At 41.2% G+C, this 14,779-nt stretch overlaps 1 protein-coding gene across 1 annotated transcript in view; it reads right to left on the reverse strand.

The window, feature by feature from the left end:
• Positions 1 to 906: 906 nt before the first annotated feature.
• Positions 907 to 14,779, reverse strand: part of LOC311343997 (uncharacterized protein) — a gene marked incomplete at both ends in the record, with an annotated part of 68,924 nt that continues 55,051 nt past the window's right edge. Inside the window, 10 exons of the mRNA XM_084468943.1 lie at positions 907 to 1,189; positions 4,943 to 5,102; positions 5,431 to 5,514; positions 5,969 to 6,025; positions 6,312 to 6,459; positions 6,548 to 6,619; positions 6,861 to 6,905; positions 7,549 to 7,672; positions 8,093 to 8,230; positions 8,576 to 8,664. Of these exons, the coding sequence (XP_084325069.1) occupies positions 907 to 1,189; positions 4,943 to 5,102; positions 5,431 to 5,514; positions 5,969 to 6,025; positions 6,312 to 6,459; positions 6,548 to 6,619; positions 6,861 to 6,905; positions 7,549 to 7,672; positions 8,093 to 8,230; positions 8,576 to 8,664 (1,200 nt within the window). The remainder of the gene's footprint in view (positions 1,190 to 4,942; positions 5,103 to 5,430; positions 5,515 to 5,968; positions 6,026 to 6,311; positions 6,460 to 6,547; positions 6,620 to 6,860; positions 6,906 to 7,548; positions 7,673 to 8,092; positions 8,231 to 8,575; positions 8,665 to 14,779) is intronic.

A 14,779-nucleotide genomic window follows, 5' to 3' on the forward strand; every position in this document is an offset into this window, starting at 1 on the left:
ATTACCAGTAGTTTGTAAACAAAACAAAAAGTTAGATCTCACGCTATTTAAGTCCCTTTGCATCAGGAGTCAGAGATACATAGAACAAGGCATACTTCTTCAAATGCACCCTTTCACACAAAAATGATAAATCCCAAACAGATACGGACTAAAAATAAACAATATATTAATGTTAAATATCTTTGTATGAGTATATTTAACACATTTCAAAAGGGTTAGGATTAAATCAGAAAGACCCAAACCCATATATACAACAGACAGACAGCCTAACCCTAACCTCACACAACATAACCATAGTAAACATAGTTAAGCAGTGATGGATACTTCCATTCTTTGGCACATCATCAACATGAGATAATATATAACATAAGCTATAACACACTTTCACATTGGTTAGATTAACCATCACAACAATATGCTGTGATGGCATTGTCATTGTTTGTGAACGTTTAAAGGTTTTGTTTGATATGCATCCACAAAGTTACATTGAAATACTTGGAAGCATTTCCAACCAACTGGCACTGAAAAACATGGGAAAATCTATACTCCATCCTAAACACAACACATAATACCCTATCACCTTGACTGAACTGCTCAATAAGGAACAAGTAAATAATAATAATAATAATAATATTCTATATATATATGTATATTATTATATATTATATTATATATATTATATTGTTTATTATTATTGTAAATATTACTTATCTTATTTTACCTAAATATATCCTTTTGTTCTTATTGGACCGTGGGTCGGAGATAAATGCAATTTGGATTCCTCTGTATGTCTGGCACGTATTTTGAAATTGACAATAGAGTTGACTTTGACTTTGACAGCCAGTAGCTGTCAAAGGCAGCCACCAGAACCGCGGTGAGGCGTTTCCACTCATCCTACACACACATTCAGCGGCCTTCCTCCACAGGACGCGTCTCAGACTTGAGCTTAACAAACTCCTTGGCCACGTCGTCGGCGGGCCGCTGGGACAGGATGCGGACCACCGTGAGGCCCGTCTCGTCCATGTGGATACGGGGCCCCAGGGGGCACCAGAACACGCCCGTCTTGCGTCCGGCCAGGTCCCGCAGTTGGACCACGGCCGTGCCGACCAGGCGGTCCGCCCGGCCGAAGCAGTAGTCCCTCACCGCTAGCTGCAGCTCGTAGCAGTCGGGGGACTCCTTCCCCAGGAGGCTGTGAGGACAGAGAGAGCTTCATATTGGGAGCCGACATTTGGTTTTCAGTTTAACTAAAAACAGGAAGAAGTAAGCAAATTAATTTTAAATCAAGAAATCAATGGCAAAGAAGGTAACCGATATATATATATATATATTTCTTTTTTTCTAGACACAAAATATTGTGTCAACATTCAAGATTCTTAAGTCAAGATGTTTCCAAGTTAAGAAGTAACTAAAGTATTTTTACTGCACTGTGACCTAACCTGAACTAAAAATAATCCATTTCCATTTTAATAGGTGGAGGGAGAGGAGCCATCATATACAGACAATGTACCATGCGTTCATTTTGGGTTAGGGAGTTTTGGAACAAAAAATGTTGTAAAAGACGTGGCCATTAACATCATGTAAATCTGTGAGCTAATTCAATTGAAAGCTGTCCTTGTGATGAGACATTAACAGTCCTCCCTGTGCTCACTAAAGATCCCATGGCTCTCATCAGAAGTGTAGGGGTACAAATCCCTGTCTTGGCCCAAATCCCAAACTGGCTCTTTCACTAACATGGCCCCTAATCATACCCTGGTCTCCAGTCAGTGGCAGAGCCACGTGGTGGCCAGGAACCTGACTGGCCACCCCAGGTGCCACCGGGAACAGTGAACTGGTGCCACACAGTTCACTGTATGTTCCGATGAAAGCGCGATCGCCTCCCCCCCGTTGACAATCGTGTTCGCCCCCCCACCCCCGTCGACAATCGCGTCCCCCCCCTCCGTCGACAATTCGTACGTATCAACCCCCCCCCCCCCCCGTCGACAATTGCGTTCGTCCTTCCCCTCCCCGTCAACAATCGCGTACGTACCAACCCCCCCCCCCCCCCCCTCGACAATTCAATATTTTTGGACTTTTTTTCTTTTTTATAAAAGCCTCGGCCACCCTCGTGCCACCCCTTGAAAAAAAGTCTGGCTCCGCCACTGTCTCCAGTTGACCAGCTTCATAACTCACCATTACACTGGGGTAGCCATTGTTACTGGCTTCAGTGCATCTCAGGTGCTACACACTGGTAGCAACTTCTACAACCCCCCCATTTACATACTCACTACCTCACTATGCACATATGAAGAGTGCTTTGGGTGTCTTCAAAAGCCCTACAGAATGTTTCTTTTAGGATACAAATAAATGATTTGTGCCGGATTGTGAATTGTAAATTAAATTAAAACTGCGCGCAGTGATGAACGGGACCTCGCGCCGGCTTGCAGCCGCCACTACGAGGTCCCGTTCATCACTGCGCGCAGTTTTAAAAAAAAATCGCGCCGGCTTGCGGCCGCGTCACGTGCCGTCCTAACATGTGTGCTGGCAAGATGTGCACATGTTAGGACCGCACGTGACGCAGCCGCAAGCCGGTATGAGGTCCCGTTCATCACTGCGCGCAGTTTTAAAAAAGCGCAGTTTTAAAAAAAAATCGCGCCGGCTTGCGGCCGCGTCACGTGCCGTCGTAACATGTGTGCTGGCAAGATGTGCACATGTTAGGACCGCACGTGACGCAGCCGCAAGCCGGCACGAGGTCCCGTTCATCACTGCGCGCAGTTTTAAAAAAGCGCAGTTTTAAAAAAATTTCGCGAATTTATGTAATCTGTAGAAGCAGAGGTGCCCTGTGGTGTCCTACTGATTGTTTTGACATTAACATGTAAGACCACATTTAACTGAATTACATGTTGTAACAACTTTAACTAACATTATTAACCCTACATCAATGATCGGATAAATTCATTACATGTTGTAACAACTTTAACTAACTTCATTAACCCTACATCAACAATCCGATAAATTCCCTAGGAGGAGTTTGTTGAAAAAAGTGAAAAAATTCCATTCAAACAGCCAACTTTGACGGCACGCCACGGACACGCCCTTCAACGTACAGTCACAAATAGCACGGCGTTGGTTGAGCTCCATGTCATGACTGTACTGACCAATTGTGAAGCAGATCTGATAAATTCTCTAGGAGGAGTTCGTTCAAATACAATGCGAAAAATTGAAATTCCATTCAAAATGGCCAACTTTGACATCACGCCACGGACACGCCCTTCAACGTAAAGTCACAAATAGCACGATTTCGGTTCAGCACCACTTCATGACTGTACTGACCAATTTTGAAGCAGATCCGATAAATTCCCTAGGAGGAGTTAGTTCAAATACAAGGCGACGGAATTCAAAAATGGCCAACTTTGACGGCATGCCACGGACACGCCCTTCAACGTACAATCACAAATAGCACGATTTTGGTTCAGCACCACTTCATGACTGTACTGACCAATTTTGAAGCAGATCCGATAAATTCCCTAGGAGGAGTTAGTTCAAATACAAGGCGACGGAATTCCAAAATGGCCAACTTTGACGGCACGCCACGGACACGCCCTTCGACGTACAGTCACAAATAGCACGATTTTGGTTTAGCACCACTTCATGACTGTACTGACCAATTTCGAAGCAGATCCGATAAATTCCCTAGGAGGAGTTCATTCAAATACAAGGCAAAAAAGTGAAAAAAATTCAAAATGGCCGCCAAAAGTGAAAATTAGAAATGCAAATAGCCGACTTCCTGTGGGGTTTGGGGAATGGGTCCAAGAGGCTTTTCTGTAGGTATGGGCACATTGTACGTGATTACTGAGTTTCATACATATTGGTGAAACGTGGCGCAGGGGCTGCTTTTTAAAGTTCCTGTAGGGGGCGCTACACACATGAGAAACACGATTTTTGGTATGTGAGCTATCGGCACCAGTCTACACGTGACCTGTGAATTTCATATTCATAACTATTACGGTGTCCGCAGAGTGATCGACCCTCCTCTGGCGGCCATGTTGTTTTTTAAATCGACTTAATTTTTGGTGAGCAGTTAGAACTTTGGTACCTAACGGCCATTGAGTTGGTCCCGCTCAAATCAAACATTGCGTCTATGAACTGTGGCGATTTTAGTGTCAGGCCACGCCCATTTCGATGCCACGCCCCATTTGAAAATATGTTGACTTTATCTTGTTCAGAATTTGATTCTGAACAACTTTTGTATTGGGGCCAACATCATAGGCGTCCAACTTGACGTTGATATGAGCAATTAACTATTTTCGAGGTTTCAACCACACCACTTTTAGAACTCATTGGTGCTCTAAACTTTATTGTACAGACTAATCCTTAAGTCAGATTGAAGATAATGGGCCATATATGATATGTGGCAAAGGATTTTTGTCAAAGTCGAAAAACCTGGGATCCTTGGGGAATTTACTGTTTTTAACTAAATTCAAAATGGCGGAAAATATGGCTACCGGAAGTGTTCAGTTCAAGAGACTTTTTTGTTCATCATGAGGATTTTCATGTGTGTGCAAAGTTTCATGAGTGTAGGTCAAACCGGTGACGTGTGCTGCTTGTGCAAAGTTTGCACTTTTGAACAGTTGCTATAGCGCCACCTAGGGGCGAATGTTAATTTGAGGGCTAGAATATCAAATTTTTCACCAGTCCCCACAATTGCACCAAAAAAAAATGAGTTTTCGAATATGTTCAGGGGGGGAAAAATGCAGTCGAAGTGTTTAGAAATAATAATAATAATCACGAGGGTTTCAATAGGGTCCTTGCCAAGTTTGGCTCGGTCCCTAATAATATGTACAATTAAATTACTCTTTCTTTGCATTTGTGGTGTAACATGCACACAAATTAATACATGTATTTAATGTCTCAGCTGTGGTACTGACAAGGGGAGTGGGTAGAGTTAGGCCTCAAAGCTACTCACAACTGAAAGGCCTCGTTGAAGTTGGCAGTGAAACTGTTGTTCTTTGACTTGGTGGCAAACTTCCTCTTCTTGTCCGCTATGAAGGGTCCGGTCATGTTCAGCTCCACAAACGGCCGGAACATACCGGAGGTCTTCCACTTCATGTCATTCACCGCAATCACTGGGTGAGGAGCAGGGGAACAGCACATGGTTTAGAGCCGTCATGCCTCCAGTTTTATTTAATTCCTGCCCAATTCCTGGTTTAATGGTTTTCTAATCTAGCCAACGGGAGTTTGTACAATATCTGCAAGATGCTCAATTAATAATAAACACAAATATGCCAACAATGTACATATCAGTTAAATCCCTTAAATGTATGGGTTTCTGTTTGTGTGTATGTCTGTGGTTGTATATATACAGTATGTGTGTGTGTGTGTGTGTGTGTGTGTGTGTGTGTGTGTGTGTGTGTGTGTGTGTGTATTTCTAGGAGTTGTGTTGTGTTGTGTTACCTTTGACGTTGACCTTACGATCCTTCCCAGGAACCATATCTATCTGCACCACCGCCTCTCCGATGGGTTTCTCCACCCCAGAGCCTACAGATACAAATACACTAGTCAGCTCCTTCCATTCAAACACACCTGTCTTCCAGGGGATTTGGTTAACCCTAACCAGATACCTAACTAACCAAACCTAAAGCTGTGTTTGATCTAAATCTAATCCATCCCTCAGCCACTATTAACAAATCAAAACAACTAATTAGACCGACTACAAATCCATTAATGTAAATATCAGAAACACCACCTCTTTAATCTTAATATCACAACCCCATGTCCTTAAATCTAAACATCAGAACTAATAGGCTTACATCAGAAAGATGTAAGCCTATTACCTTTCATCTACACATTAGACCCACTAGTCCCATCAGAACCACTTGCCCTTTGTCTAAATATGATTATCTAAATTATCTAAACATTAGAACCACTACTCCTCTAACCTGTACATCAGAAACAGTTTCTTAAATATCTGGTAACATTTAAGGTGTCTTACCCCGGTCTGGGCGGGCCTTCTCATTAGCAGTGATTCGGATTCCCATCCCATCATGCACTGGGTGGAGAAGAGAATGAAAGAAAATACATGAGAAATAAATATTAAACATATGAAAATATAATGGTTTAGGTCTCAATGCTTATTCACCGTGTGTGTGTGTGTGTGTATGTGTGTACCCCTGCCTGCGTGCGGATGTGTGTGTGTGTGTGTGTGTGTGTGTGCATGCCTGCTTGTGTATGTGTATGTGTGTGCATGCCTGTTTGTATGTGTGCGTGCGTGCGTGTGTGCGTGTGTGTGTGTGTGTGTATGCCTGCCTGCCTACGTGTGTGTGTGTGTGTGTCACCTTGTGCGTGCTGTGTGGTGATGAAGGTCTTGATGAGGGCGTCCGTGCTCTGAGAGTAGAGAGAGAGTGCGTAACGTAGAGAGGCCACCTCAGGACTGGTCTCCACCATCGACCTCTTCAGGCCGCTCCCCCCAGCGTGGAAGTATTGCTGAGACACGACATCACAGAGTCAATACAATCCTATTCATATTTATATATAAATATATATATATATGATGAGGGTCTTAAATGTCAACCTTGATGGCCTCCAGTCCACTGTCCAGAATCATACATTGTTTAGCGGACAGGGTCTTCGGGTCGCTCCCTCCCTGTTTATATATACAAATATGAATATTATAATACAGCTGATTATATACACATCAGTGAACCAGGTACCGTTAGGTTAGACAGGTCACAGGCATATGACATGTAATGACGATATTGTATAAAATAAATTAGTATTTATATTCATATATCAGTTACCTTTGGGTTAGACAGGTCATATGCATATGACATATAATGACTATATTGAATAATATAAATGAGTATTTATATTCATAGATCAGTTACCTTCATGTTGGAGAGGCCCTTGGCTGCAGTGAGGAGCTGGGCTCCCTGCAGAGAACAATACGCTCAATTGTACATATATATATAATTTGAAGCTTAGTTTGTTAGGTTAGACCATTTTTTCCCTCCCCTTTGGAAAAGTAAGCACTTCCACTCCTTCTACCTACAACACCTGATCCACCATTCTTGATCAAATTGATTGCATTTCCTGCATGATGTACATAGAGGAATTAGTCAACATTGGAATATATTTACAGAACAGCCAATTCTCTGAGGAATAATTGGCCTCAATGTATTGTACATAAACTATTAAAGCCAGTGCAACGCAAGTGCAGTCTGTGCACGGCCATGGCATTGGTTATCGTGTTTAGCCGTAATATTGCTGTGGACACGCAGTTCGCCCACTTAGGGTTAGAATAACATTTGTAAGGGTTAGAACTTAACTTAACTTGTGTTAGGGTTAGAATAACATGAGTAAGGGTTAAATTAACATGTGTAAAGGTTAGAATAACATGTGTTAGGGTTAGAATAACATGTGTAAGGGTTAGAATAACATGTGTAAGGGTTAGAATAACATGTGTAAGGGTTACAATAATGTGTATAAGGGTTAGAATAACATGTGTAAGGGTTAGAATAACATGGGTAAGGGTTACAATAACATGTGTAAGGGTTAGAATAATGTTTGTCTTACCAGACTGCCATCACTCTGTGGTAAGATTATGGTCTTCTCAAGGCTGCTGAGGACCATCTTCCAAAGGTCCTTTAAGATTCTCCTCAGAACAGCTTTCTCACACACATCGGCAAATATGCTGAGACTGATGACGTAAAACACACACACGCATGCACGCACGCACGCACGCACACGCACACGCACACACACACACACGCACACACACACATACATACTGGGGTTAGCTACTAGTGTTTCTGGGGGTATGGGTAGTTACTGGTTTCTCTGGGGTTGTTTACTGGTGTTTCTTTGGTTATGGGTAGTTACTGGTTTCTCGGGTTAGTTCCGGGTGTTTTGGAAGTTAGGGGTATGTATTAGTGTTCCAGGGGTTAGTGACAGGTGTCTCTGGGATTAGTAACTGCTGTTTCAGGGTTTTTTGGGGGGGTTAGTTACTGATGATGTTAGTTGATGGTGTAAACAGGGTTATTTACTTACTCATTAAGTGAGTAACTGGTTTTTCTAGGGTTTAGGGTATGTAGTGGTTTCCAGTGATTCTTGAACTCACGTTGCGTCCAGAAACTCCATGAGAGGTCTGAGCATGGTGTCCGCGTCGGCCTCGGCCGTGTTGGGGTTGGGCTGGCCCTTCATCTGGCTCAGGATCTCAGCCATCTGACGCATGCAGCCATTGAGGCGGGCCAGGAAACTGGGATCATAGAACAGGGATTATAGAACAGATATAGAACCGATATTACAGAACAGCAATAATAGAACTGATATTATCTAGAACAGATATAGAACCGATATTACAGAACAGCAATAATAGAACTGATATTATCTAGAACAGATATAGAACCGATATTACAGAACCGCAATAATAGAACAGGGATTATAGAACAGGGATTATAGAACAGATATAGAACCGATAATACAGAACAGCAATAATAGAACAGGGATTATCCAACAGATATTATAGAACAGATGGTTTATCAAACAGATTTAATAGAATGTAAATCACAGTGTGTCATGTCTGCATGTGTTGGTGTCTTACCTTGTTCCAAACATGACACTTAAATTATCCAGGACGGAGCCCAGATTCAACTGCAGCTCATAAAGGATGGTCGCTTGCTCTGTGTCCAACTGCGTTTGCACACACACAAACACAAACACATACACACACATTTGTTTATAGAATTGCAGTGCTCTGCAATCTTTTAATATATATTTTAAAAAAAATAAGACAGTATGATCATAAAGTAAAAACATGATCAACAGAACAGAAACAATTAACATGAACCTAAAAACATGATCAACATAATAACAAACAAATGAATGCCTGTCAGGACTCCCTACCTTCTTGATAGAGTCTATATCGTCAGTCTGCACAGAGGAAAAACGAACATTAAAACACAAGACAAGAAAACATATGAACAAATCAAAAAATGAGAGATGAATGTACAGCCTTGAGTAAGGTGACCAGATTTCTGAGACAAAATCCGGGGACATTTTGGGTTCTGCGGTGTAAAAACCTCCAAACATGTAGTGTATTTGTCATAGAAAACTAAAACGGGGACACTGGCCTTAGGATTGTTGACAGGGGGTGGGGGGTTCGGATGAAATTGTTGACGGCGGGGAGGGGGGACGGGTGTTGGCACGGGTTTGCGGTCGGACGGGATTGTTGACGGGGGGGGATGGGGGGACAGACGGAATTGTTTACGGGGGGTTGGGGGTTTTGGATCTTTCAGTCACAGTCAAATCCAGGGACATTTCCGGGGACAGCAGTAGCCGGGGACAGGTCACTGAAAACGGGGACTGTCCCCGGAAACCGGGGACGTCTGGTCACCCTAGCCTTGAGTCCATGTCCAGAGATACCCAACAGCAGGTCAAGGACCAGTTCAGAGAGACCCTGAGAACCGTCACGTTGGTCTGAAGAACTCCAACACACAATCACACATTACAACTCAGAGAGAACCACGTGAGGCTCCAGAGGAACAAAGGCAAAGCAGAGGTTGCAGGGGAAAACCCATTACCCTAGAATAGGAATGGTTCCTAAATAACCCTTGAATAGGAATGGTTCCTAGCTAACCCTAGAATAGGAATGGTTCCTAGCTATGAATGGTTCCTAGCTAACCCTAGAATAGGAATGGTTCCTAGCTAACCCTAGAATAGGAATGGTTACTAACTAACCCAAGTATTAGTATTGGTTCTAGCTAACCCTAGGTATTGGTTCTAACTAACCCTAGTAGGCCTATAGGTATTGGTTCTAACTAACCCTAGTATAGGTATTGGTTCTGGCTAACCCAAGTATAGGTATTGGTTTTAACCCTAGTATAGGTATTGGTTCTAACTAACCTAGAGTGACCAGACGTCCTGGTTACACCGGGACAGTCCCGATTACACCGGGACAGTCCCGATTTTGGGTTGCGTGTCCTGAGTCCCGCAACATGGAAATTTTGAAAATAAAAAGCCATTGAATTTCAAGCACTGAATATTTATGCATTGAAATAACGTATGCCTATCTGGATTTTTTTAGACAGAATTAAAGCCAATAAATTTTTAGCTCTGAATATTTATGCATTGAAATAACTATATCGAATAACTGTATCTGATTTTTTTTCTTGTGAATTTAACTAAAAATTCTAAGTTTAAAAATTCAATAGTCTAAATTCAGTTTCAAAATGCTATGTATTAATTTCAACTTAAATATTTTCAACGTCCCCAAATTCAACATGCCAAATTCAGCTGCAAAATTCATGGTAGGCCTACGAAATTCAGTGTAAACATCGGGGGACCCAAGAAAGAGCAATCGATCCCAGATGCTAGATCGTGGTCAAGCAAGGAGAGCGAGTGGAAATAATAAGAGCGTCACTCGTTGGATACCTGACTCTGATGCGGGAAGGCATGTGCAGAGCAGGTTTTAGCCATGTCAACGAAAACGGCTGTGATGATGGGTCTTTCTTTCTTGATACAAACGTTAATTCTAAACAGCATTTTACACAGTAGCCTATAATAGGAAATGCTCAAAGGTAAATCAACCTGACTGTAGCTTTTTATGGGGAAAGAAGCAACGATGGTGGACCATCCCGCCCTATCCATTGAATGGGATTGTAAAATGCTTTGAATATTTAGTTAAATTCAGAAGAAAAAAAATCTGATACGTTATTTCAATGCATAAATATTCAGAGCTAAAAATTCAATGGCTTTAATTCAGTGGCAAAAAATCCAGATACGTTATTTTAATGCATAAATATTCAGTGCTTAAAATTCAATGGCTTTTTAATTTTCAAAATCCGATGAGACAGATTTTCTTCCATAGGCCTACAGCAAAAGCCTGTCGGGACGCTAAAATGTCCCGGTTTCCACTATCCACTATGAAATGTCCCCTTTTGTCCGCGATTACATAGCCAACGTGGTCTTATTATAGCCCGATCATTAACTACAAACCACATAAAAAGATTAAAGCATCCAGCATATCATTTCAACAATGTGTGAGGGCATACGCAACAGCAATGACCGCACAGTGGAATGCTGCGCGATTTAAGGCGGACGAGCATTTCAGAAGCAGGGAGAGATTCCGTACACAAATATATGTCTAATTTGTCAGTTCGCCGTGTGTCTGCCTGTCACAAATGCTCCCGTTGAGTTGATCTTTTCCATAATGAACAATACTTGGACTGACGAGAGGAACCACATGACCATTCCACCTTAAAGGCGTTGCTTGTTACGCGGGCCAATTTTGATGACACCTGTCCGCAATTCCACAGCAGGCTGTCAGCAAACTCACTCCTCAAACAAATATGTGTAGGCTAATTTGAAGAGCGTTTGTCTCTGTGTCATGTTTTCGGAGTTCTGAGGTTGACGTCACACAGACACACACACACACACACACACACACACACACACACACACACACACACACACACACACTACTATGCTTTGTTTAAAGTTTTGAAGCTTGAGGCTAATTCATAAAAATATAGAAATATAGTCCCACACAAAACTAATTCAATGTCAAATTCAATGGTTTACCAAAAACATACATGATTTTTTCCCCATTAGTCTTTGTTGTGAGCAGTAGTCATATAGGACAGTGATCATGATTTGCCTCAATATCAGAATTACACCCATAGGACAAATAGCAATGGCTGGTGGAATGCCATAAAGTAGGTCTGTATAATATGCAGTGTAAGCTTGTCCAGGCCCTGCAAGTCAGGATTTAAGCTATGAATCTGAATGATCTTTTAGTTAGTGGCCATCCCCAAAATGCACCAGAATACAGGAAATCACATCTACCAAATCAAAATTTTCGGGTGGAGGACCCCCAGACCCCCTTCCCTGACTGCGCCCCACCAACAAATTTAATCACCAGCCGCCACTGGTCCACTGAAATTTAGCTTAATATCTGTGTCTATGACCTCAAATGCACGCACACTACGGTTACGCGCAAAGTGTCCCGGTTTTAGTTTCAGGAAATCTGGTCACCCTAAACTAACCCTAGTATAAGTATTGGTTCTAACTAAACATATATAGGTATTGGTTGTAACTAACCCAAATATAGGTATTGGTTCTAACTAACCAGGTATTGGTTCTAGCTAACCCAAGTATAGATATTGATTTTAACCCTAGTATAGGTATTGGTTCTAGCTAACCCAAGTATAAGTATTGGTTCTAACTGGGAGAGAGAGAGAGACTTTACCTGCTTTCCTCTGTCAGACTTTTCTGCCTGTAATGACACAGGTGTTATATTCAGATATTTTGCGCAATATATTGTTTAAGATTTTATTGAGAATTGGTTTGTGTAAAAATAAATGGATATATTGGGCCAGCAATCTACAATTACACATCATGACATTATCCAAACATGTTTTTGTAAATGTTTGTCAAATTATTAAAACTCAAGAGCAGGATGAACCTCCGCAAATGGTGTTAATGTAAATCACATTTAAATTTGTCGGGTTTTTTTTAATAAATGACCAAACATTTATGAATGCATGTCCCTGCTTGTCGTCATGAGTTATTGACTGTAGGATACTGGCTTACAATCTTTATTTAATTAAAAACAACTAGGATACAATATAGTGTGCAAAAAGTAAAGGGTGTCAAGCCACTATGTGTATGTTAGCGCATGTAATCATTTATATCTAATGAATCATATAATTATTATGATGAATCAGAATTTGTAACTGACGGAAAACACACCTTGTCCTTCTTCAACTCAGACTACAAAGGAAAAAGGGAATTAAGCAGAGATGAAATTAAATGAATATCAAAAAATATATAGGACAGAAATTATAAAATGTTGAATACATAAACTGTGTGTAGATATATATATAGTATATATATATATATATATATATATATATATAGTTTAAATGTCCAACCTTTTCATTGTCCATCTGTAAGAAAAAAAAAAAAGTGTTTGTAAGCGTTTATAACAGATATAGATCAAACAAACATTATGAACGTAATGGACACAATAAATGTTTTTTTTATATAATGAAAAACATAACCAACATAAGTCAAATTATTTGAGGAGATTAAAAAAGTATTCAATTCAAAGTATTCAAAGGTTTCATATCATATCATATTCTACTATTTATTTTTCTTGTGATGTGTTGTAATTGTATTCATCCAAAATATTGTTAACAGCGAAAGGGAAGAAAATTGCATTGTAGCAGTCTTAACTAAGATTAAAAATACCAACCTTTTCCTCCTTCTCCTTATTGTCACACTGAGAAGAGGAGGAGCAGGTTGTCATGAATAGCATTTTATTACACAAGAATGACTAGAATGACAGTATAAAATAGTTTTATACTGAATGATTGAATACTGAATTGTATTTGTGAGACCACCCTCACCTCTGATCCCTCTGAGTCCGAGCAACCAGACTGATGAAAAAACAAAAGAGATATAACAATACCAAATTATTGGAAACAAAATGTGGTTTGGGAAATGTTGGAATGATTAACAGGGGCTCATAGGTTAGATTTTTTGACACAGCTTCTGAATTACGTTGATAGCAGCAGTTGTTAACAGATGGAATTAACATATCATTAATGAGCAGGTAGGTGTTAAGACAGTGAATTCATATCTTTATGGAGCAGGTAGGGGTTAGACAGTGGATGCATGTCTTTAAGGAGCAGCTAGGGGTTAGACAGTCAGTGCGTTTACATGACACTGAAGAAAGTCAAATTATTGGGTGATTGGATTATTAAGATGCATGTATACACCTTAGTCTAGCTAAAATCGAATCGAATTGGGTTTCTCATAGTCGAATTAAGACCCCTAGATTATTCAAATGTAAATCGCATTAAGTGTGCATGATTGGGATTGGATTATGCGTTCTGTGCATGCTCGAGATCTTTTCCGGGGGCCGTGAGCCGGTAGTAGAAGGAGACGATAGCAGAGAAAGTCTATGTGAATAGAACTGGCACTCTCTGGTGACTGCCGGTTTCTGAACTGACTCCATGCGAGGGCGCTCGCCAGTGAGTGCAGAATGAATGGGAGTCGACGGGGTTTCACCCTTAAATTTTTCTCAGGGTGTAATTTTTTGTCAAGTAATTTGAGAGTCACATTCAAAAGGGGGGGGGGGGGCTAAAAGAATACACTCAGCTGAATATTGCATTTTTGAAGTTCACTTAACTGTTGATCTCTGGTCGTAATCAGTCGCAAGTCCGTCCCTGACTAGTGATGGATTTCATGATTTGCTTGCTTGAATTAGTTTGCGTCAGTCAGTTAGCCAAGAAGAATCGTTCGAATCGTTCGTTCGTTCGTTCGTTCAGTCACGTTTCCGGTAGCGGTGAATCGGTTCTCAGCTGAGTCGTTCAGACTCAGCTCCTCCCTCGTTCTCATTCAAACGAATCACAAATGCACGTTCTCAGCTGAGTTGGTCAGACTCAGCTCCTCCCTCATTCTCATTCTCAAACAAATCACAGTTGTGCAATGGTGCAAACGATCATCAATCAACACACACACACACAACAATAAAACATTAACTAAGTTCCTTTCACCACTAACACATTCAGCGAACGAACAGCAACTCTCGGATGTCGAGTCTCGGAGAACGAACGAGACGAACGAGACAAACTGAAACGGGGAATCCGGTTGGTTCGTTCTTCTTAAAGAGTTGTTCATTCGAACTGATTCGTTCGCGAACGACACATCACTATCCCTGACCAATCAGCATTCATTAGCAGAATGCTAGCGTGTACGGCCAACAATGGCCCAAACTGTAAGAAATCGAAAGGACATAAGG

The sequence above is a fragment of the Micromesistius poutassou genome (genome assembly GCF_964030765.1).
Source record: "Micromesistius poutassou genome assembly, chromosome: 5".
In the NCBI taxonomy this organism is placed as follows: Eukaryota; Metazoa; Chordata; class Actinopteri; order Gadiformes; family Gadidae; genus Micromesistius; species Micromesistius poutassou.